Source organism: Gorilla gorilla, chromosome 1 (genome assembly GCF_029281585.2).
Source record: "Gorilla gorilla gorilla isolate KB3781 chromosome 1, NHGRI_mGorGor1-v2.1_pri, whole genome shotgun sequence".
In the NCBI taxonomy this organism is placed as follows: Eukaryota; Metazoa; Chordata; class Mammalia; order Primates; family Hominidae; genus Gorilla; species Gorilla gorilla.
The window spans coordinates 199,986,358-200,010,931 of NC_073224.2; the positions used below are offsets into that span (position 1 = coordinate 199,986,358).

General features: G+C 51.5%; 1 protein-coding gene and 1 pseudogene across 4 annotated transcripts; both read right to left on the reverse strand.

Annotated features, from left to right (window-relative positions):
* Positions 1-2,252: 2,252 nt before the first annotated feature.
* On the reverse strand, positions 2,253-17,159 carry MFSD2A (MFSD2 lysolipid transporter A, lysophospholipid). Of its 4 annotated transcripts, none has more exons than XM_004025524.5 (14): positions 16,891-17,159; positions 15,063-15,197; positions 13,460-13,584; positions 6,870-6,993; positions 6,655-6,733; positions 6,190-6,347; positions 5,513-5,603; positions 5,272-5,393; positions 5,035-5,118; positions 4,496-4,579; positions 4,291-4,403; positions 3,730-3,873; positions 3,462-3,638; positions 2,253-2,702 (listed from the first exon to the last, which is right to left on the reverse strand). In XM_004025524.5, exons 1-14 carry the CDS (start codon positions 16,981-16,983, stop codon positions 2,639-2,641), a joined length of 1,593 nt encoding a protein of 530 aa, XP_004025573.1. In that variant the 5' UTR covers positions 16,984-17,159; the 3' UTR covers positions 2,253-2,638. The 4 variants fall into 4 exon arrangements, with proteins under 4 accessions (XP_004025573.1, XP_018871706.1, XP_055248269.1 ...); XM_019016161.3 differs by having other exon boundaries at positions 16,897-17,137; XM_055392294.2 differs by lacking the exon at positions 4,496-4,579.
* On the reverse strand, positions 7,000-12,959 carry LOC101153037 (small ribosomal subunit protein uS5-like; annotated as a pseudogene).
* Positions 17,160-24,574: the final 7,415 nt, after the last annotated feature.

The window sequence follows — 24,574 nt, forward strand, 5'->3', positions numbered from 1 at the left end:
CCAGGTAAGAGAGCATAATGCCTGAGAAGTAATTGTAGGGCTAAGAAAGAAACAAGCTTGAGTGGTTTGGAAAACTTTAATTTTTTTTTTTTTTTTTTTTTTTTTTTTTTTTAGGCAGAGTCTTGCTCTATTGCCCAGGCTGGAGTGCAATGGCATGGTCTCGGCTCTTTGCAACCTCCGCCTCCCAGGTTCAAGCCCTTCTCCTGCCCTCAGCCTCCCAAGTAGCTGGGATTACAGGCATGTGCCACCACGCCTGGCTAGTTTTGTTTTTGTTTGTTTTTGGTTTGTTTCTGTTTTGAGACTGGTTCTTTCTGTCCCCCAGGCTGGAGTGCAATGGCACGATCTCAGCTCACTGCAACTGCTGCCTCCTGGGTTCAAGCGATTCTCCTGCCTCCGCCTCCCGAGTAGCTGAGATTACAGGCATGCACCACCACACCTGGCTAATTTTTGTATTTTTAGTAGAGACGGGGTTTCACCATGTTGGCCAGGCTGGTCTCGAACTCCTGACCTCAGGTGATCTGCCCGCCTCGGCCTCCCAAAGTGCTGGGATTACAGGCGTGAGCCACTGCGCCCAGCTGAAAACTTTAATTTTTTTTTTTTTTTTTTTTTTTTTAAAGACAGGACTTGGTGGTTACTGGTTAGAGTGGAGGGAGAGAGGAGGTATAAGTGAGCTTCTATAAACATTATCTCAGAGCCTCTGAGCAGGCCAGCTCCAGAGGCCAGACCAGACTCTAGGCTCCTGCCTTGCCCAGCCTGACATGAGATGGCTGATACAAAGACAGTGTGTCACTTGCCTTGGTGTTGACAAAACCATTGGTTCACCTAACAGCCTTAAGTAGTTGTTAAGAGCCCAGGCACTACAGCCAACCTCGATTCAAGTATCAGCTCTTCCAGTGACTGTCCAATGACCTTGAGCAGGTTACTTAACTTTTCCCTGCGTCAGTTTCCTTATCTCTAACGTGAGGATGACAATAATACCTTCCTCATAGGGAAGTTCTGACAACTATCTGAAGACTAACTGAATTCATACTTATTACACACATGTAACCATGCCTGTTAGTAACGCTTAATGTAATTTATCAAAGTAACCTGGCAGAACTTCATCAGTAAAAATGGTGGACCTCCCTCCCACCCAAAACGGAGCCCCACACTCAAGGTAAGAACCAAGCCAGAATAGCCTAAGAGCCTCTCTTGTCTGGGCCTCATTTATCTATTTATAAAATCAGGAGATTTGACTAGTAGCTCCTGATCCTGCCAGCTTTGCCTTCTTGTGATTTTGGGGGCTTGGCCTAAGTGTGAGACCCAGTGGTGTGTTAGGCAAGCTCCTACCAGCTTGTAAAAGCCAACTACTAAATGTTTAGGAAATGTTCAAATGAACAACCATGGATAACTTGAAATTGGCTATGGTGGGAGTTATTCATACCATGGAAGTTAGCCAAGTGCTCCCAACTAGGCCTTCCCCACCACCCCGTTCCCTGCCTGAGGTGTTTGGGTTTTTTTGTCACCAGTGCGTCTGTGGTAAAATCCTCCCTCATCTGATACACACATCCAGCAGGTACATTCTCACCTTTCAATACCATCAGTAACAGTTGTGGAGAAAGAACCATCAGTCTCCAGGGACCCCACAGGCCTCCAGCCCCACCAGCCCTGCAGGCTCAGGCATGCACCAGGCAGGAAGCACAGTGTACAGGCACACCCAGAGCAAGCATCTGTCTGCCGGTCCCCTGGTCATTCTCAGACACAAGGAAGTAGACAGTGGTGATTACGGTATTGGAGTCTTACAGAGTTGGGATAAAATTCCAGTTAGGTCACTAAAGGCTGCGTGACTTTAGCTAAATCCCTCTCTATACTAGGGTGTTCTTATCTTTCAAATAAGAACAGTCCTGACTTAGCAAGAGGCCAGGTGTAGTGGTTCACACCTGTAATCCCACTACTTTGGGAAGCTAATGCAGGAGGATTGCTTGAGTCCAGTGAGAAGGATTGGCCTGGGCAACATAGTGAAACCTCCATCGCTACAAAAAAATTTAAAAATCAGCCAGGCGTGGTGGTGCATGCCTGTAGTCCCAGCTACTCGGGAGGGTGAAGCAGAAGGAAGGATTGCCTGAGCCGAGATTGCGCCACTGCACTCCAGCCACAACTCCAGACATGTTCGCCCCCACCCAGCAGCACCTGGGGCTCAGTGTGTTCTCTAACGGAGTCTTAAGGCAGAAGGGCTCAGTGAGTGGCTGAGGACACAGACAGAAACAGGCAGCTGTTTTCCAGCTTTTATGAAAATTAATAACATTAATAGCTCACAGACATATACATACACACACATTGCTATGTACACAGTCATTAAGTTATTAATTAGGCTCTGTAAAAAAAGGTTTCTACATTAGTGTTCCGGGCTAGGCCCGATCAGTCCTTGGCATATTCACAGTGGCAGCCCCACGGCTTGGCCCCACAGGCAGGCAGAGGGTAGGCAGGAGGCCACAGAGCAGCCGGCCCCACAGTGAGCACAGCAAGTGTCCTGGGCCACCTCCTTGAGTCTTCAGTTCCCTTCCTAGCACCTGCAGTCCAGCTGCTCAGCAAGCTGGCAGACAGGTCCTGATCCCTTCTGTGGCCTTCTGCATGGTGGCTTCGGGCAACGTGGCGGGCCCTAGAGGATGCTAGCCAGCTCTGTGGAGTCTGTTTCTGAGCAGCCAGAGCTGCTGGCCTCGTCCCTGCAAGACAGAGAGGAGATGGGTTGGAGGAAGCATCCATCCTTACCCCTCCTCAGCCCCACCTGCCTCCTTCCTCACGTGATCTTGGCCCTGCTGTCGGACTAAAGTGAACCACGGGACCCAGAGTTTGCTCACTCCCACTTTCAACTGTTGGTTGGACTGTTTACTGTCCTTGCTGCACACAGGGTACTGCAAACCCTAGATCTACACTCTCGCCTGGGCTGGCTGACGGGCTGGCATGACTCACTCCAGCCTGCCCACTGGTTTCCCCAGATGCAGGGTCAGGCCGCACTCGAGGTCCTATATGCCAGGAGGCTGATGAAGAGTGCAGTCTCTGGAGCCGGAATGCTGAGGCTCAAACCCCAGCTCCGCGCCTTTCAGCTGGGCCAGGTACTCTTCCTGCTGAAACCTCAACTTCTTCACCTGCAGAGGGGGAACCCTAAGAACCTGATACTTAGGGTTGTTGGAGGGGTATGGGAGGTGATGGATGCACACGTCCTATAACAGGCTCCTTAAGGACAGAGATTTTTGTCTTGTTCACTAGAGCAATCAATGCCTAGCACATAGCAGGCAGCCAGTATGTATTTGTTGAATAAAGGTAAGACAACTTAACACAGTGCCTGGTGCGTACTTAAGTGTTACAGCTGTCCAGAGAAGATGTGTCGGGGGTGAGTCCGGACTTGGCCACAGGAGACACAAATTGAGGGTTTAGACACGGTGACGTCCCCTCCTCCAGCATCCTGTCCCCTCCCCACTCACCTCAGTGCCTGCAGGGCCTTCTTATTCTGCCGCCGCCTCTCCTCATCAATGGGGTACATTTTGAAGAGCAGCAGGCCCAGCAGGATGAGAACTATGGGAGCCATGGTCACGAGCATGTTCAGCGTAAACTTGACACGTTCCGGCTGCGAGCAGCCACGGGTCTGGTACCCTGCAAAGCTATGGGACCCAGGGGGTAGGAGAACGGTGAAGATGGGGCACCTGGGGCCTGGCCCTGCCCAGTCCTGCCCCAGGTCCCCACCCCACTCACTCCAGACTGAGGGTAGAAATGCCCAGTGACACTCCAGAGGCAAATTTGGTGAAGAAGACATAGAAGGAGAAGAAGATGGGCTCGGTTCCATGGAAGTGGGGCTGCTTCAGATGGAAGTCGTCAATGACATCAGGCAGCATGGACCTGCGCAGAGTAGTGACAGCCATGAGGACCGACCCACCTAATGGGCCTCTGTGTTAGTGGGAAGAGGTGGCCCTCTGGAAGCTTGCAGTACCATGGGTACACAGCTCAGTGAGGATATGGGACCTTCACATGAATAAGAAAAGGTCTCTTGCTCTAAGAGGAAGTAACCCTGCCTGGAGGTGCTCAGCGTGGCAAGTGCAGCCCAGGCCAGATTACAGCCCCCATTCTTCACTCTGACTAGGTGTTCTTGCAAAGCTCACTACCTGTACAACTGTACAGGACAGACCTACCCCACTCCTAACCTGGACCCACAGAATGGCCTGTGGGAGAACACCGCATAGAACTCTCCCCAAGGAGCTTCAAAACTGGGGACTAGGGGCTGGAGATACCTGAGGAGGGGGGCCTGTATATACCTACCAGGGTAGTAAGAAGGCAGCTGCCACACTGATGCCAGCTGCCACAGCTACCGCATATGTAATGATGAGGTTACTCTCCATGAGGGCCACCAAGATGAGAAATGGCACTGCTGACTAGGGAAGGGGGTGCAGGAAGATGAGTCAGCTGGGAGGTTCCCACCAGACATCCCAACTCAACCCAGGCTCTGCTCTTCAACCCCACTCACTGAGATCCCAACATATACAGCTGTCTTCTTGCCAAACCGGGTCAAGAACCACTGCCAGATGGGAATGGTTAAAGTGGCCGAGAGCTGTGGATGGACAAAGGGGGTTAAAGGGAGGTGCTTTAGAGCCACAGAGCTCCTGCCCTTCCCAGAACCCCAAAGTGGCTCCCAGCCCTGCCCAAGAGCAGCCAGATGACATCATGTGGGCAGCAACGAAGATGACAGGCACCTTCGACGGCTCCCCAGGGGAGCTCAGAGCTGGTCCAGGCCCACCTTGTCTGCTGCCCTCTCAAACCTCTGAGCCAAGTTCCTGGTGTCCTCGCCCTTGCTTTTGCTGTGCTCACTACTCAAACATCTAACCTCAAACTCTTTCTTTCACAGTCCTACCTTCGCAAGGTCCAACCAAATACCCTGAGAAGCCTCCCTCATCCTTTCATGACCTTGGGCCAGCCTGAGAAACATCCTCTGCCTATTCCAAGAACCATTCCACAGCCTATGTCACCTCAGCCCAGGCTGCCCGCCCCTGCTCAGGCCCCACTCACCATGATGGCCAGGAGTAGATTCTGGAATTCATTGCGGAAGCCCAAGGTGTAGGTGCAAAACAAGACAAAGTTCCCCTCCACCAGCTGGGCATGGAGCAAGGTAGGGAAGGAAATGCAAGGAAGGAGGTGATGTTGGGGCTGAGCCTCCCCAAGACATCCCCCAAGCCCCAGAGACCTCTGCTTACCCCGCTCCCATTACACCCCCTTCTCAGGCTGAGCACGTCAGAACCCACTCACCATGAAAGCCAAGGAGGTGAAGAGGAAGCCGGTAATAAGTTTGATGTATGGGCCGTGGCTCATGACCAGCCGTAGGCCCCGGAAGTAGGCGATCGGCTCAGCCTGCTGGGCTTCATAGGGTTCTGGGGGCCAGAGCGGACAGTGAGGAAGGAGCAGAGACCCCTCCCAAAGCCTGAGGGCCAGGCAGAAAGATACAGCTGTCCATGCTGAGGCCTGCTCCCCTTCCCAGGCACCCCCTTACCTCTCTGCTCCCGCACGCCCAGGATCAGGATGACAGCACAGATTATATAGATACAGACAATGACCCCCGCTGCCAGCAGGTATGCCTTTTGCTATAAGGAGGTGAAGGCGACATACAAGGATGGTCAGTTTGAGCTCATCCCAGCACCCCAGTTCCAGCAGCCCCACTCAATGATCTTGGGCCAGTCCCCTCCCCTCTGGGAGCATACTGTCTCCATGTGTGAAATGGGAGGATCATCCCAGGCCTGCTGTTGCTTCCCAAGGCTGGACAGTTAAGATTCACAACATGCTCAGAAACCAGGCTGGTTGAGTGCAGCCCTCACACCTGTAATCCCAGGAGTTTGAAACCAGCCTGGGCAACTTGGCAAGACCCCGTCTCTACAAATAATAATAAAAGGAAAAAAACAGAAACCAGGCTGCAGAGTCTGACAGCCCAGAATTAAAATCTTCCCAAATCTCTGCAATTCACTAACTTTATGACTCTGGGCAACTTATTCAGCCTCTCTAAGCTTCAGTTTCTTTTTCTGCAAAGTAGGTATATTGGGTGCCTTAATTCTTATGTATATCAAATGCCCAACATTTATTTAATAAACACTAGCTGTTACTATCTTTAGGATGACTACAAACCACCTCACTGTTCCTTATCTCCCCAAATCCCTGCCCTGCCCAAGGCCTCACCGTTTCCCTGTGTGAGGTGGTGCCATGTGTATGGTTGGCACTTTGTGAAGCTACTGTAGAGCTATTGAGGTCCTGGAAACAAGGCGTGTCTGCTTGGCCCACGATTTGCCCCTGGATCGCCGTGCCCAGTACTGTGCCCAGCACTTCCACAGTCATCCCTGGCAGGAGAAAAGGAGGTGTTTTGGAGGGGCCTCATGGATTGTGGGCCCAGGGAGGAAGGTCAAATGGGTGGGAGCCCAGCGGTAGCTCCAGGCAGGGTGGGTAGAGGTAGTGGGGTAGGTGACACCTTGGTTTGAATGCATATGCACCTCTCCAGGTCTCATCTGAGCAATAAGGGGATTGAGTTATTTTTAAGATGGTTTCACACCCACACTCTAGAGTAGAGCAAAGAGCTGGACCCGCAAGGGAAGAAGTGTGGCTGGAGGGTCCCTGGAGGGTGGGGTCAGGTGGGCTGGTGAGACTCACGATAGGCGGTGGCAGAATCCCGCTCAGTCTGCTCGGTGCTGATGAACATGGTGAGAGCCGAGTAGGGAACATGGAAACACTGGCATGGAAGACAGGTCATTGGCTGGTCAGGCGGGTGGACACACCGATGTAGCTTCCAGTACCAACCCTGGGGGCCCCAAGGACCGCCCTCCTCCCGGCCCCTAGAGACACCCAAGGGAGGTACCCACACTCACCGTGACCATTGTCTCAAAGAGGCAATAGAAAAGCAGGTACCAATAGGTCTGGCCGTGTGGGAAGTCGGGCACAAACCAGATGAGGAAGTAGGCAATGACGGCCAGGGGCGTGGAGAAGATGATCCTGAGGAAGAGGAGGGTGTGAGTGGAGGCTGGAGGCTGGAGGCTGGAGCCCAGAACCAGGCCCAGCCCAGTCTGCTGTGCCTCACAGGGTCCCCACAGGGAAGGAAGCTAAGCTCTTCCTTCCTTCCCCATACTTCTGCCGAATCCACCCATCCTGGGCCTCTGGGAAGAGGCTGATGACCAAGCCCAGAATGGCAGATGGGAACTGGGACCCCAGACTGAAATCCTAGGCATGGAGTGTGAGGTCAGACCCTGAGTCTAGTCCAGAGGTAGCAGCCTCTAATGGGCTGAGAGCTAGGACGGGAGTCTAAGACCTCAGGTGGCTGGGCAAGGAGGCAAAGAGAAGGAGCAGCCCCAACTCCCATGTTCTCACACGGATACTCATCAACCGCACACACACGCCCCGTTCACACACACACCCCGTTCACACACACACCCCATTCACACACACACCCCATTCACACACACCCCCATTCACATACACACCTCATTCACACACCCCATTCACACACACACATACCTCATTCACACACACACATACCCATTCACACACAGGGAAGCTGGCATGATGGGGAGAGGCCAGCTCCAAGTGAAGGAGTTGAAGGCCCAGGTGGGCAAATGTCCGCCTTCCGCATGTGAGCTCCACACCATCAAAAGGGGTTAGACCTCAGGATGGACTAACTTCATGGCATCAGTATAGCAAGGCAGCACAGGCCATGGTAAAGAGAAAGGCCTTTGAGCCACTCTTCAGGGATTCCATTCTAGCTCCACCAACTAACTATAAAACTTAGTCTTGGGAAGTTATTTAAATTATCTGAAGCTCATTTCCTCATTTCCTCATAAGTTCCAGCTATGGGCTGGGCGTTATTCTAATTACTTCGGATAACTAGAGAACAGATAAAAAATCATTGCCCTTGTGGAACTTACATACTAGTTGGCAAACAGAAAAGTTGACATAATTTTAAAGTTATATATACCATTCAACCTTCATAAGGAATAAAATTCTGACACATGCTACAACATAGATGAAACTTGTAGACATTAAGCCAAGGAAAATCAGCAAGACACAAAAAGATAAATATTGCGTAATTTCGCTTTGGAAGGATGTAATGGATGGATGGTGGTGATGGTGGCGACAAAGTGAATGTACTTAGGCTAGGCGCAGTGGCTCATGCCTGTAATCCCAGCACTTTGGGAGACCGAGGCGAGTGGATCACCTGAGGTCAGGAGTTCAAGACCAGCCTGCCCAACATGGCGAAACCTCCGTCTCTACTAAAAATACACAAATTAGCCAGGCATGGTGGCGCACACCTGTAGTCCCAGCTCCTCGGGAGGCTGAAGCAGGAGAATCACTTGAACCCGGGAGGCAGAGGTTGCAGTGAGCTGAGATCGCACCACTGCACTCCAGCCTGGTGACGGAGTGAGGCCCTGTCTCAAACAAACAAACTCCTTGATTATTACATCCTTAATGTGGAATGTTAAAACTGCACTGCCCAAAAAAGAAATATTAGAGAACCGACAGGTTTGTATCCCTACTGTACCAAAAACAAAAACAAAAAAACCAAAGTGAATGTACTTAATGCCACTGAACTGTACACTTAAAAATGGCTGTAATGGCAGTGGCACATGCCTGTTATCCCAGCTACTTGGGAAACTGAGGCAACAGGATTGCTTTTCCCCAGGAGTTTGAGTCCAGCCTTTGCAACATAGCAAGACTCTGTCTCGTAAACATTTTTTTTTTTTAACAGGCTTAATTCACTTTACTTTTCTTGTATAAAAACCCTATGTTGTAGCCACAGCTGGAGCCTGGGTCCACTGCACGGAGACTCTGGTGTGGGTCTTGACGAGGTGGTCAGTGAATTCCTGATAGGGAGACTTGGTAAATACAGTCTCCTTCCAGAGGTCGGGGGTCAGGTAGCTGTAGGTCTTAGAGATGGCATCAAAGGTGCCCTTGGTGAAGCTGCCCAGGGTGGCAGTGCAGCCCCGGGCTGAGGTGTAGCAGTCATCGATACCAGCCATCATGAGCAGCTTCTTGGGCACAGGTGTGGAGACGATGCCAGTGCCCCTGGGTGCAGGGATGAGGTGCACCAGCACAGAGCTGCAGCGGCCTGTCACCTTGCAAGGGACGGTGTGGGGCTTGCTGATCTTGTTCCCCCAGTAGCCTCTGCGCACCGGGACAATGGAGAGCTTGGTCAGGATGATGGCCCCACGGATGGCGGTGGCCACCTCCTTGGAGCACTTAACACCCAGACCGACATAACCATTGTAGTCTCCGATAGCAACAAACGCCTTGAACCTGGTGCGCTGGCCGGCACGGGTCTGCTTCTGCACTGGCATAATCTTCAAAACCTCATTCTTGAGAGAGGCCCCCAGGAAAAAGTCAATGATCTCAGATTCCTTAATGGGCAGGGAGAGGAGATAGATCTCCTGCAGGGACTTGATCTTCATGTCCTTCACCAAGCGGCCCAGCTTGGTGACAGGCATCCACTCCTTATCCTCGGCCTTGCCTCAGCAAGCTCCGCAGCCTCGGCCTGGGCCTCGTCCAAGGCCGCGACCCCGGCCCCGGATGCCACTGCCAAAACCTCCGCGGAAGGCACCAGAGTTCCCCATCCCAGGGCCACCAGGGCCTCCGGGCCCCCCCGCTGCACCGGTGTCATCCGCCATTCGGTGTTTTCTCGGAGAAGAAGCTCGTAAACATTTTTTTAAGGTTATGGTAAATTTTATGTTACATATACTTTACCGTAGTTTTACAAAAGGGTTATATAACATGTTGGGAGATGAGTGCTGTGAAGAAAAGAAATAAAGCTGGCTCCAGAAGATTAGAATAAGGGTGCAATTCACAAATGGGTGGACAGGGTAGGCCTTACTAAGAAGATGGCATCCATGCCAAAGGCCTGAATGAGAGGAGGGAGTTGGCCTTTTAGACATCTGAGGCAAGAGTAGACCGGGCAAAGGGAATAGTCAGTGCAAAGGTCTTCAGATAGGTGCGTATCAGGCAGGTATAAGGAAGGGCAAGGCCAGGAGGGCTGGAGTGAAGAGAACGGGGAGATAGAATTAGGAGATGAGGCGGGAGTGGAAACGGAACTCCTGAAAGGCCATTGGAGGTGCCTTGGCTCTAGTTCACAGGATTGAAGTAACTTTGAGACTTGGTTGATACTAAAATGTCAAACAGTGTTTGGGACACTAAGTGCTATAATGATCACATCAGGGAAGCTCAGCAGGAGAGTTGGCATGCGTAACTAATGCAGGCCACACCAGGGGAGCTGTAGAAAGCCCTGGGCTGGGAAGGAGACCTCAGGTCCAGCTGTTGCAGCCTCCCCATGGGACCCTGCTTGACATCGGGTCTCTCACACAGTGGCCTTGAGAACTCCAGGCAAAGTGACTATCAAAGTCTTTCTGGTTTGGCCAGGAATGGTGGCTCACACCTGTAATCCCAGCACTTCAGGAGGCTGAGGCAGGAGTATTGCTTGAGGCTGGGAGTTTAAAAACAGCCTGGGCAACATAACAAGACCCCATCTCTATATATGTGTTTTTTTGTTTTTTGTTTTTAATTAAAAAAAAGGAAAAGGGCCAGGTGCAGTGGCTCACGCCTGTAATCCCAGCACTTTGGGAGGCCGAGGCGGGCAGATCACAAGGTCAGGAGATCGAGACCATCTTGGCTAACACGGTGAAACCCCGTCTCTACTAAAAATACAAAAATTAGCTGGGAATGGTGGCAGGTGCCTGTAGTCCCAGCTACTCAGGAGGCTGAGGCAGGAGAATGGCGTGAACCCAGGAGGCGGAGCTTGCTGTGAACTGAGATCACGCCAGTGCACTCCAGTCTGGGCGACAGAGCGAGACTGTCTCAAACAAACAAACAAAAAAAGCGGGGGGAGGCGGGGAGCGGGAAGAAAAGTCTTCCCGGTTTCAAGAAGAGGATTTAAACCTAGGCTTAAGGCAGGGGTTGCCCTGAGGCCCAGAAGGAGAGAGAGCTACAGGGTTCACAAACCCTGACAGACCCAGTTTCTTCCTACACTGAAAGGAAAGGGGGTTCCAGGTCTCCAGGCCTGGCCTGAGGAGGGGTCAGGTGGTATGGATGGAGAGGTCTGGCCAGGCATGGTGGCTCATGCCTTTAATCCCAGCACTTAGGGAGGCAGAGACAGGAGAATAGCTCCAGCCCAGGAGTTTGAGACCAGCCTGAGCAACATAGCCAGGCCCCATTCACCACAAAAAGGAAAAAAAGTTTGGACAGGGAGGTCATATGCACACCAGCCTTCAGCCCACGAGCCATCCCACGTGCAGGCATACACAGGCACCACCAGCCACAGAAGCATGCGCACACAGGCACCTGCTAGATCAGAAACCAGCCTGAAGGGCCCCCAGCAACTTCCCCAAACTGGCTGCCACGCCTGCCCAGGAAGTTGCTCAGTTCCTACATGCCACAGGGAGGGCCTGCCCACCTCCACCTCTCTTGACTCTGTCTCCTCAGGGAACAAGAGCTCCTCATTAGCCTTTGTCAAACACTCCATCCTCTGCTCATAAGCAGCTGAGCAGCTGCTGCTGAGGAACCCAGTGTAACTGGGAGTAACCCGGCCTGCAGCCACCATCCCTGGGAGCGGCTGCCTCCCATTGGCTGGGCCTCATGAGGCGACGTGGCAGCAGAGCCTCCCCTTCTACTGGCTGCCAGGGAGGCAGGCACAGGGCCAAGTCTCACGGGCTGGCACCGGGGGAGCCCTGAGAAGCCTGCACAGGTAAGGCAGGCTGTCCTGCCCCCGGCCCTGAAGACTGGATCAAAGGCTCCAACCTGGGCCTTAGCCAGGGGCTGGCAGGATTGGGGTGGGTGGGGGGCCTCGTGGGAAAGGAAGCTGTAGTGGGGGAAGGGGTTGCGGGAAGAGCTTTGAAGGCCGGAGGCCAGGTATGGGCGCCCCTGGGGCAGGAAGGCGCCCACTTAAGCCTGGATGGGCTGGAGATGAAAGGGGTATGCCCCCCCACACCCTGAAGCAGGATGTCCTGGAGGGAACCAGAGCCCCCGCCTGACAGCCTATCCTGTGCGTCTCCCCTGCCGTCTGATCCGATCCGTGGCACCACCTCCGCCTACTTTGCCCCTGAAGCTGAGTAGCACAGGCTTTGTACCAAGGGAGAAGGTAATTTACGTCATCCAAGGTGCCAAAGGTTATGGGTTTGCTACCCCATTCCGGGTATTACCCCATCCCCTGCTCTGCCAGGAGCCACTCTGAAGGGGTGCCAAATTATTTATCACTGTGCTGTTGGAGGGCCCCACATGGAGGTAGAGATGCAGCAGGCTGGGCCTGAAGTCTAATTCCCAGCCCAGGATTCTGCAGTTCCCCTGGTGTGGCCTGTACTAGGGACCACATGCCAGCTCTCCTGCTGAGCTTCCCTGAAGTGGTCATCATAGCGCTTAGTGTCGCAAACACTGCTTGGTATTTTAGTATCAACTTATTTAAGTCTCAAAATTACATCAACCTTATGAAGTAGAATTAAGTCAGGCACTGTTCTAAGAACGTCAAAAAAAAAAAAAAAATTAATCCACCACAACTTTGTGAGTGTGAGATAGGCATAACTATTATCCCCATTTTACAGATGAAGAAACTTGAGACTCAGAGATGTGAAGTGACTCAGCTCTAAGTAGGGAAATTGGGATTTAAACCCAGACAGGGGCCAGGCATGGTGGCTCACACCTGTAATCCTAACACTTTGGGAGGCTGAGGTGGGAGGACACCTTGAGCCCAGGAGTTCAAGGCCAGCCTAGGCAACATAGTGAGATGCTGTCTCTACAAATAATAATTTTAAAAGATTAGCCAGGTGTGGTGGCACGTGCCTGTAGTCCCAGCTACTCAAGAGGCTGAGGTGGGAGGATCACTTGAGCCCAGGAGTTCTAGGCTGCAGTGAGTTATGATCACACCACTGCACTCCAGCCTGGGTGACAGAGCGAGACCCTGGAAAGAAAGAAAGAAGGAAAGAAAGAAAGAAAGAAAGAAGAAAGGAAGGAAGGAAGGAAGGAAGGAAGAAAGAAAGAAGGAAAGAAAGAAAGAAAGAAAGAAAGAAAGAAAGAAAGAAAGAAAGAAAGAAAGAAAAAGATAAAAATAATAAAATAAGCCCAGGCAGGCTGGCTCCAGAGTACAACTGCTTAACCACTCTTAAGTACTACCTCGGCCACTGCAGGAAGTGATAGAGTGGGAGAATTCAGAATTCCAGCTTCACCAAGGGAAATGAGTGGACCCTGGGGAGGAATGAGGCCTGAGCTGCCCAGCCTAGCACTTTGGCTGTCCTGGAAATGAACTGGCTGAGCATGCCAGTGCCCGTGCTCAGGGTAGCTGATGCCTCAGATGGGGTTTCGACACCCTTGGGCTTTTAACTCCTTCCTTCTCCTCACCCTCCTGCCTGTGACAAGACAGAGAGAAGGACCAAGGAGCAGATATGCTGGAAGTCCTGCCTTGTGCCACCTCGAAGGGGCATATTCTACTCACCAGGGCATAAGGCGACCCAGGCAGGTCCAGGGGGATTTGCTGATGCAGAGGCCCACCAGGGGGTCTGTGATAGCATCCCAGGCTCGGCCCACAAACAGGATGATGGAGGCAGAGAAAGGGCCCACCTGGAATGAGGAGAAGCAAAAGACAACTTCCTCATCCTTCTACTCGCCTCAGCTCTCACTGATAGGCAGAAGCGGAGGCTCCCTCCCTATCTCAGCCAGGATCTTGTGACCCTGAGCTGCTCCCACATGGACCTTACACATCTTCACTTGCCTTGTTAATAATGACAATAGCATTTCTCCAGTAACAGTAGCACTGGGTGCCTCCTTAGAAGCTTTCCCAGCTCTGTCTCCTTAATTGCTTCCCTCCACTGCCCTTGAAAACATTCCCATCAGTTCAAATGAATCCACAAACATTTCCTTCCCTCCCTCTCTCAGCCCTGAGCCCCTGACCACCTGATATCAGAATGAGCATTCACGGGGTGAACACAGTGTGCTTCAGTGTTCCCATCTGTATAATGGGAGTTATGAGCTCTACCTTACAGGTTCAAGCTCTATCTTGGATGTGGAAAAAGGAGCCTATAGATGCTTTAAAAAAGGGACTTGTCACTACCCACTCAAGTTATCCCCCTCCCCTCCCCAAAACCCCCCAGGCCCTAAATACAGACTCTCCAGACTCCTCCTCATCCATCAAAGCCCTGCTATTGCTATTTCTCTGGGGAGTGGGTATTCTTCCCCATACCATAGTCTCCCTAGTCTAACCCCCCAGCCCCAGCTCTAACACCCACTACAACAGGTTTACACTTTGACTGCAGGTTCCTCATATTTACACCCCACCCAAGGCCCAGCCCATGGGAGTTACTCAAAAATTAGCTGCTGAAGTTTTTTGTTCCTTCTGGAGTTCAGTGTTCCCCCTCTGTAAATGGATACAACTAAGATGCGATGCTTGCCAAGTTAGATGCTACACAGAGAAGACAGCTGGTGCAGGAGCCCCGGTAGTCATGGCTATTCTGCCTCCCACTCTCCCATCCAGACAGGGTGAATTCTCAGGAGGCCAGGCTTCTGGCCAAGGCTTCTCAATGCACAGAATAGTCCTGTTTCACCCTAAGTACCCCTCCCAGTCAAAGACCCTGTGTACTGGGGCATTCTAACTTAGCCTGGCACCTAAGTGCCCTTCTGCTCCTCAGGTAAAGGTGGGATGCATCTCATCCACAAGCCTGGCAACAGCCACCAACCCCTGAGTCAAGCCAGCTGATTATCTCCCAGCCAGGAACACAGTGTGCCAGTCTCTTCTAAGAACAGCATCCCCAGCAGGCCCCATTCTCCCTCATTCTACCGCCTACCCCTTCAGGCTCTGTTGCTCATGCCAGGCAAGGAGGGGTTGCCAGACCTTTCCAGCAAAGACTCCTGGGGTGGAGACACTCCCTTCCTGGATACTTTCCAGGGTCTTCTCATTTCTTGTTCACTGACTCAGAGGCAGCAAAGTAGTGATTTGGGGTCCCATTTCACAGATGGGGAAAACTGAGCGAACTGACCCAGGGGTGCATAGTCTTTCCCACCTCAGGATGCTGAAGGAGCCCTCGAAGGCTTAGACCACTCACCTGAGCCACATCCAATAGGTAGATCTGAAGGAAGAAACCCAGGGCACAGCCCGTCACCTGGTAGGGGGCTCCCCCAAGTGCATAGCAAAGCTTGTTGCAAACAGACAACTGTTGTTTCTTCTTTTTCGGTTCTTTCTGGGAAGAGGAGGAAAAGATGAAAGGCCCAAGGTTCTGGCCTCCATCCAAGAAGGTTCCACAGGAAGGACCATCCCTCTGGCCAGCTCTACCAGAACAAACAACTCTGCTTTGACCTGTTCCTATCCAGGAGATCCCACCTTTTTTTTTTTTTTTTTTTTTTTGAGACAGAGTCTTGCTCTGTTGCCCAGGCTGGAGTACAGTGGCGCGATCTCGGCTCACTGCAAGCTCCGCCTCCTGGGTTCACGCCATTCTCCTGCCTCAGCCTCCCAAGTAGCTGGGACTACAGGCGCCCGCTACCACACCCAGCTAATTTTTTGTATTTTAAGTAGAGACGGGGTTTCACCATGTTAGCCAGCATGGTCTCGATCTCCGAGATCCCACTTTATACAAAAGAAAGGTGTTCTCCATTCTTAGGAACATGGAAAAGGGGAATCCATACTTGTGTGAAAGTTGCCCCTAAGCCACCTCCCTCTTGGAGATTCTAAGGAAACTTATCAGCCCACAATCCCTAAAGAACTCCTCCCAAGGCCTCAGGCACTGCTCCTTTCCAGGTTTCAGGGGGAGCATGCTCCAGCAGCCGACCTGTCCCCACCCGGCACCAGCTGCCACAACCTGAAAATCCGCTTGCTGCCAAGAGCTGCCTGAGCCCAGCCCAGGCTCCCACCCTGCCTCAGAGACAGGATCCACCTGCCTAGTCCTGGTGAGAGCTCTGGAGAGCTATGGGGGCCCGGCCCAGCTGGCTGCAGGCGCAGCTGTTCCACCTATACCAGAGCATCCCTGACCACTATAGGCAGCCAGAGCTTCAGGCAGACCCAGGAACTGTCCTACTCTCCAGCTTCCCGACCCATCGCCCTCCACCCCCGAGCTCCTAGAGGACCTTGGAGACGGGAGGAAAGGCCTCCAGGTTCAGGCCTGATCCCTCTCCGGGTGGGGCACTAGGGAGGTTGGGTTGCCCAGGGAAAGTAGATATTACTCATACATAGTAACAGCATAATTGCTCACCCAGCTCCTTCCAAGGATCAGTTAATAAAATTAAAAGGAAAAGGCAGTCACCTCCCACGAAGGTATCTATTGCCTGAGATCCTTTCCTAGGGGGCCGCCTCATTTTATTTGGTCCTTCAATAAGTCCCCAGGGCTGGGGATGGAGTCGATGGTCTCGATGCGCAAAGCACCGTTCCCGCGCGAACATCCACATTCAGACAAATGCCTGAGGGACGCGGCTCCTTTAAGAGCAGAGCTCTTGTTCTTATGAATGAACTTGAGCGGCCCTAACAGCAGAGTTGAGGCGCAAGAGTAGGTGGGTGGAGTGGGAGGTAGGGGATGAGAGATGGGGAACCAAGGGGAGTTTCCCAGATTTCTGGGGTCATCTCTGGCGTTTGGGGCGGCAAGCCCCAGCCGCTCAACACGGAAGAATGGAAACCGGCTAGGCAGAGCGGGGAATCACATGGGGCTGCCGGCAGAGCCTCTCCGCAAAGCGTGGAGTGAGGGTGAGCAAAGGGGGGCGAGGGCGCCCACAGCTTTTCTCCGTCACCCTTGTCCCAGGGCACCCCCAGGTCCTCTCTGGCTCGTAGGCTTCCTGTCCCTGGCTATCCCAATGGTCCCCTGACCAGGCCGTCCCCGGGACGCCCCTGATCCCCCATTTCCGCCTCCTCCCTCCCCTCGCCCTCCACGCGGGGTGCCGGGCCCTCACCTTCACCTGGGCCGGGCGTTCAGTGCTTTGGAGGATGCTGGTGGGCAGCAGCCCCGCCGCGGAGCCGCTCTCGGCGCCTTCTCCTTTGGCCATGACCCGCGGGCCACGCCGCCTGGGACCTGGTAGACGGGATGCTCCTCTGCCCCGCAGGCCGCTGCTCCTCCCAAGCTCGCGTCGTAGCAGCCTTAGCCACGGCCGCCGCGCGCTAGCCAAGCCGGCTGGCAGACGAGGCACGCACTCTGCTGCACGCCCCCTCCGCGCCTCTTATAGTTCTGCCCAGCCCTCTCGGTTGCGGCCAATCCCCGAGCCCCGCTGCCCCGCCTCCAGCCAATCCCGTCGCCCGCCTCCCTGCCCCCGCCTAGCCCGGCGGCTCTGTGCCACCGAGCCACGTTCCCCAAGCCCCGGAACCGGCATCTGCCTGCGCTGGCTCCTAGCAATCCGAGAAGCAGGCCGCGAGACCTCCCAGACACGCGCGAGGAAACCGAGGCCCCAGGCTGAAAGTGATCTGCCCGGGGTCCCCGATCTGCCCGAGGTCCCCGAGGTCCCCAAGGTCCGACTCTCCCCGAGTCGGGCCTACCACCCATGACTTCTGACCCCCAGGCCTAGGAAAGGTAGGGGCTCTGAAGCCCACTTTAAAATCTGGAGTCAGGGCCTCTCTCCTTCTTCAAGCCTAGAGGACGTACGCTGACACTTTCCCTCCTGATGCCTCTCTCTCTCATCCCCGAAGACACACCATTCCCCCGTCCTGCCCTTGGCATCCGGGCAATGGGGAGAAAGATGAGGCAATCCAGTGGCTGCCCCTGCCAGAAGGGAGCTCCCAAGTCGTGGAGGGAAGCCGGGGCTACGCCCGCTAGTACACTATGACAACAGTGGCCTTTTATGGATAGCTTCCTCCATGCTTAATATGATCTCTTTCGGCCCTCAAAAACCACCAAGTGAGGGTGGTACTATTATTATCCCCATTTTACAGCACAGGAAGGGGAAACTTGGAGAAGTGAAGCAACTGTTATGTAGCAGAGCCAGGCCTGAAAGGTTTTGTCCGATACCAAAGCAGTTGCTCTCAACAGCCCTGCTCTATCCCTCTTAGCATAAATTACAGACGGCTGAATGGGGTGTATGTGTCTCCCCAACAAGAAGCCCTGGGAGATACAAGGCTCCAGAGGCACTGAGGGTTGAAACAGGGAAAGTTTTGAAAAAGAGAATGCCCAGAAATGTGGTCCTCAAAAGAAGATGGGAGGGCATTAGTTTGGAACGGAAGGCAGGCACGGATGCCAGAAAAGAACAGTCTTTAGTTCCACCTCTGAGTCCCTTATGTCAATGTCACCCCGGTCTTTCCAGTTCTCTGATTAGTGAAGGGGCTGCTGGAACTCTCAAAGGCCACCCACCCGGTTCCTGTGCTCCTTAATGTCAGCCTCCTTCTTCCTTTCTTTAAATCTCTGATTGCAGGGAGGAGAGATAAGGTCTATCTGCCCCAGGATGGTCACACCATGCTCCCTCATACGCCAGCAGATCCCATCTGGGCACACAGCTCTTGGCCATTGCTGAGCAGAAGAGAGCCAAAGTGAGGCACTGAATACTGTGGAAAGGGAATGGCTGGCCCCATGACTCCAAGCTGTGTGACACTGTTCTGTCTCTTTTCCCCTCTCCAGGCTTGGTTAGCTAAGCTCCCTTGCAGCCCCCAAATCTTCCCTCCCACAGAGTCACACCATACCATACCATACCACAAGTGAGCTGTATCCCCCGGTTGACAATGAGCTCCTCAGGTAGGAACCACATCTTTTTCACTTCTGTGTCCCCACCAACTAGCTTAGGGCCTGAATTATTGTGTTCAGTGAATGAATGTTCAGTCTTCGCCTGCTAAGGTACAAGCACACAGAAGCCCATTAGGAAAAGCCCTAAGCGTCTCCATTTACTAGCTGTGCAGCTGACTCTGAACAACTCAGTTAACCTCCCTGTGTAAAATGGTGATATTAATAGTAGCTACTGGCCAAGCACCCTGGCTCACGCCTGTAATCCCAGCACTTTGGGAGGCTGAGGTGGGTGGATCACGAAGTCAGGAGTTCCAGACCAGCCTGGCCAATATGGTGAAACCCTGTCTCAACTAAAAATACAAAAATAAGCCAGGCGTGGTGGGGCACACCTGTAGTCCCAGGTACTCAGGAGGCTGAGGCAGAAGAATCGCTTGAACCCAGGAGGCGGAGGTTGCAGTGAGCTGAGATCGTGCCACTGCACTCCAGCCTGGGTGACAGACAAAGACTCTGTCTCAAAAAAAAAAAAAAAAAATTGATAGTAGCTACCTAATAGATTTGTTTTGGGGATGAAACAAGAAAATGCACAGGAAGCATTTAGCACAAGTGCCTGGGAGCCGAAGCTAGGCTGGTCCCCCTCCTGGCCTGATTCCAGTCTGTCAGTGTAGCAACGCAAGATTCCAGATATGGCCTGACCAAGCCAGCACAATAGGCCTATTATTTTTTCCAGTCTGGACGCGACACATTGTTAATGCAGCCTAAGACTGCTGGGCTTCAGAGCCGTTCTCTCCCATGATTAGTTCCCATCAGGTTGTGGTCAACTAAATCATTCAGATCCTTTTCACCGGAGCTGGGGTCAAGTCAGGTCTCTCCCCGATCCTCTGCTTTCTGTAATGTCTTGAAGCTCACAACAGAACAATGTCATCTTGCTTATTCCAGCCTGTCGAAATTGTTGTGGATGCTGGTTCTATGGCTCACTGTTTTCTCTCACTCTAAATTTAGATCTGGCCGTCCCTTGCAACTTCAACTCCACCAGCCATGTTGTTGGTCAGGACAGAGCCCCATGTCACAGCACTAGAGACACTCACTGTCACCACTAACTGAATCACGGCACCGCCAATACAACAGCTCCCAAATACCAAGCAGCCACTGGTATGCTGGGCAGCGTGCCCCATAAGTGCTTTAAATATACTATCTCATTTACTTCTGTTTTTTTTTTCTTTATATCTCATTTAGTCCCAACAACACCACTGGAGAGAGTTGTTTTTATTACCCTCATTTTATTTATTTTTATTTTATTTTCTTAGAGATAGGGTCTTGCTCTCTCCTCCAAGCTGGAGTGCAGTGGCACACACGATCATAGCTCACTGCAGCCTTGAATTCGTCAGCTCAAGTGATATGATTAGGCTTTGTGTCCCCACCCAGATCTCATCTTGAATTGTATCCTAATAATCCCCATACCCCCACAATCCCCACATGTCAAGGGAGAGACCAGGTGGAGGTGACTGAATCGTGGGAGTGGTTTCCTCCATGCTGTTCTCATGACAGTGAGTGAGTTGTTACAAGATCTGATGGTTATATAAGGGGCTCTTCCCCCTTTGCTCAGCATTTCTCCTTCCTGCTGCTTTGTGAAAAAGATGCCAGCTGTGTGCAGTGGCTCACGCCTATAATCCCAACACTTTAGGAGGCCAAGACAGGTGGATCACTTGAGGTCAGGAGTTTGAGACCAGGGTGGTCAACGTGGTGAAACCTGTCTCTACTAAAAATACAAAAATTAGCTGGGTGTGGTGGTGCACGCTTGCATCCCAACTACTTGGGAGGGTGAGGCAGGCGTATCACTTGAACCCAGGAGGCGGAGGTTGCAGTGAGCTGAGATCACACCACTGCACTCCGGCCTGGGCAACAGAGCGAGACTGTCTCAAATAAAAAAAAAAAAAAAAAAGAAGAAGATGCCTTGCATTCCCTTTGTCTTCTGCCATGATTGGAGTTTCTTGAGGCCTCCCCAGCCATGCTGAATTGTGAGCCAATTAAACCTCTTTCCTTTATAAATTACCCAGTCTCAGGCAGTTATTTATAGCAGTATGAAAACAGACTAATATATTAAGCAGTCCTCCTGCCTTAGCTTCCTGAGTAGCTGGGACTACAGGCATGTGCCACCATACCTGGCTAATTTTTAAGTTTTAAAAAAATTGGCTGGGCGCGGTGGCTCGCGCCTATAATCCCGGCACTTTGGGAGGCCGAGGCAGGCGGATCACAAGGTCAGGAGATCGAGACCAGCCATGACCAACATGGTGAAACCCCATCTCTACTAAAAATACAAAAATTAGCTGGGCGTGGTGGTATGTGCCTATAGTCCCAGCTAGTCAGGAGCCCGAGGCAGGAGAACCCGGGAGGCAGAGGTTGCAGTGAGCTGAGATTGGCCAAAAAAAACTTCTGAGAAGACTGGATTCAGAGAGCTTCTGGCTAGCATGAATACACAGAACTTCCTGAGGGTAATGTCCCAGCCAAGGCATGGAAGCTCCACAAGCCTTCCTCCGTATCTCACCTTATGCATCTCTTCATCTTTATCCTTTGTAGTATCCCAAACCAGTCAACATGAGTGTTTCCTTGAGTTCTGTAAATAACTCCAGCAAATTAATCCAACCCAAAGAGGGGATCATGGGAACCTCAATTTGAAGCCAGCTTGTCAGAAGTTCCAGAGGCCTGGCGTTGTGACTGGTGTCTAGGGTTCAGGAGACAGTCTTGGGAACTGAGCCCTCCACGTATGAGATCTGATACTATCTCCAGGTAGGTAGTGTTGGAATTGAATGAGAGGATACCCAGCTGGTGTCCACTGTTTAGTGTGTGGGGGGAAGAAAGAAAACCCATACCCATGGTCAGATCATTCTTCTATGTTGTTGATTGTGGTGATGGTGGTGTGACAGTAGAGGAAAAACACAGTTTGAGAGGTTTTTCCTAAACAACTGGTGTCAGGAGTGGGATATTCTGGGCTGATTCAGGCTCAAGGAAACATGTGGTTTGGGAAAAGAAAGCACAAAAAGATGAAAGATGAGGAACCTTTGATTCCTGGGTGGCCATGTGCTCACCCATAGTATGAAGCCACAGGGACACACGTAGTATGTACCTAGATTAGGTACTAAAAGTCAAAGTTACCAGGGAAATTTAGAGATGGCTCCAACTCCCAGGGAGTTGATTGACTAGATGCATAAGGAAATGCAAATTAATAAGAAAAAAAAGCTAAATATTCAATTCCTTGGTTATTATCTGTAATAGCTAACGTGAAATTAAAAGAGAATGCTGGGTGAGACCTTGGTGCTAGACCAGCTTAGACCTCAGTCAGTCTGAATTTAGGCCACCAGCCTCAAAGCTGCCCCCACAGGGCAGAATTATGCAGAGACAACAGAAAGTACTTCTAAGACTTGTATTTACCAAGAAAGTAATCACTGTGGGAGGAGGGCAAAACCAAGTAACTATTGAAACCAGAGGGCATAGTGTAAAGGAATTATTCCATTTTGTAGATCCTTATCATCAGCTTCCTGAGGAACTTTACGAAAATGAATTCTAAGAGTAAGTAGTTTAGGAGCAGGATCTTTGGTTTGAATTGCTGCAGAGTGGAAGAGCCTGTTTGGGTTGATGCAGGACCCACAGCTCACTACTGAACAATGGCAGATGGGTATATGTGATTCAGACACACAAAAGATGTATTTCTGAGGGAATGACCAGCCTTGGACTGGTTTTATCCAGTGGACTGGATAAAAGCCACTATGATATCGATTTACCCTGAGAAGCGGGGACTGTCCAACTCCACCTATAAATGCCAAGGGGACCACCCCAGAAGAAGCAGCCCATATGCTTCATATGCAAGCCATATGGGACTGGCTTTATGATGGCAGGGACATTCACCCACTGAAGATGCCCATTACCCAAGTCATGCTAAGTGCTGTGGTTAAAGGGGCCTCTTCTACACTGGCACCCCATGTAAGCTTACTCCTGCAGAATCAAACAGCAGTTCAAATTTGCTGTCTCAGCTTCCCTTCATGGGTATTAGAGATGCTAATAAAAGCATAAGGTTAGTTAACAAGAGAATGAGAAAAGGCAAAAGGTAGAGTCAAAAGACTCATCCTAAGAAGATTGAAATTTTTAAACGGTTATTAAGAAATAAGATGAATAAAGAAAACATTTAGCCAGACGTTGTGGCTCAGGCCTGTCATCCCAGCACTTCGGGAGGCCAAGGCAAGCACATCGCTTGAGCCCAGGAGTTTGAGGCCAGCCTCGGCAACATGGCGAAACCTGTCTCTCCAAAAAAATATTAAAAATTAGCCGTGCATGGTGGCACATGCCTGTAGTCCCAGCTACTCAGGAGGCTGAGGTGGGAGAATCACCTGAGCCTGGGAAGTCAAGGTTACAGTGAGCTGTGATCACACAACTGCACTGTAGCCCAGGTGACAGAGTGAGACCCTATCTCAAAAAAAAAAAAAAAAAAAGAAAGAAAACATTGATAGGGTTGATGGGATGAAACTAAGAGGAAAAAGAAAGGGAGAGTTGGCCGCGCGCGTTGGCTCACGCCTGTAATCCCAGCACTTTGGGAGGCCGAGGTGGGCGGATCATGAGGTCAGGAGATCGAGACCATCCTGGCTAACACAGTGAAACCCCGTCTCTACTAAAAATACAAAAAAAATTAGCTGGGTGTGCTGGCGGGCGCCTGTAGTCCCAGCTACTCAGGAGGCTGAGGCAGGAGAATGGCGTGAACCCCGGAGGCGGAGCTTGCAGTGAGCCAAGATTTCGCCACTGCACTCCAGCCTGGGCGACAGAGCGAGACTCCGTCTCAAAAAAAAAAAAAAAAGAAAAAAAAAGAAAGGGAGAAGTTATGGGACTCATCCCCGTGGGGTGAAAATCTTTAAATGGTTATTTTCAAAACTGAATGAATAAAATGAAAATTGATGGCTTTAAAACAAAGATCTTAATACAACACTTTTGAAGCCTGGGTGGACCAAAGGGAACCCTTACTGGTCCCCAGTGTTAAAGGGCCCCAAACCAGTTTCCTATATTTCCCCCAGCTGGGAGAAATTGAAAAATCTGGAAGGCAGAGATTACAATGAGAAATCTGATCTGAAATTGCCTAGGGAAACAGTCAAACAGATTAATCAAGATGTAGATCAAGGCAGGGTGTGGTGGTTCACGCCTGTAATCCCAGCACTTTGGGAGGCCGAGGTGGGCAGATTACTTGAAGTCAGGAGTTCAAGACCAGCCTGGCCAGCACGGTGAAACGCCGCCTCTACTAAAAAATACAAAAATGTATCCCAGCTACTAGGGAGGCTGAGGCAGGAGAATGGCTTGAACCCGGGAGGCAGAGGTTGCAGTGAGCCAAGATTGCACCACTGCACTCCAGCCTGGACAACAGAGCAAGACTCCATCTCAAAAAAAAAAAAAGATGTAAATTGAGGCCCTGTGTGGTGGCCTATATCTGTAATCTCAGCCTTTTGGGAGACTGAGGCAGGAGGATCACTTGAGGCCAGGACTTCAAGATCAGCCTGGGCAACGTAAGGAGACCCCATATTTAAAAAAAAAAAATTCAAAAAATTAGCCGGACATGGTGTCACGTGCCCATAGTCCCAGCTACTCAGGAGGCAGAGATAGGAGGTACACTTGAGCCCAGGAGTTTGAGGCTGCAGTGGGCCATGGTTGTACCACTGCACTCCAGCCTGGGTGACAGGACGAGACCCTGTCTTAAAAAAAAAAAAAGATAAAGATAGCCAAAAGCAAAAGGGCCAGGGTCCTTTGGCTCAACCCCTGGCTGGGAACCCAAAGCTTTTTGCACAAGAGTGGGTAAAATGGTCTAGGGATGGAGAAGTTCCTGAAACTAGGACATAAAAATGTAAGGGTTGATAGGATTTTGAAAGTTGGTATATTTGAATACACCTCATGTGAAGTGGTTG

Bases quoted from the DNA above. Each gene is read 5' to 3' on its own strand.
- MFSD2A (XM_004025524.5), bottom strand. From the start codon at position 16,983: ATGGCCAAAGGAGAAGGCGCCGAGAGCGGCTCCGCGGCGGGGCTGCTG. The intron at 6,734-6,869 runs GTGAGTGTGGGT...CTTCCATGCCAG, and splicing joins TCTTTGAGACAATGGTCACG to TGTTTCCATGTTCCCTACTC. The intron at 4,404-4,495 runs GTGAGTGGGGTT...CCCCTTCCCTAG, and splicing joins CTGTATATGTTGGGATCTCA to TCAGCAGTGCCATTTCTCAT.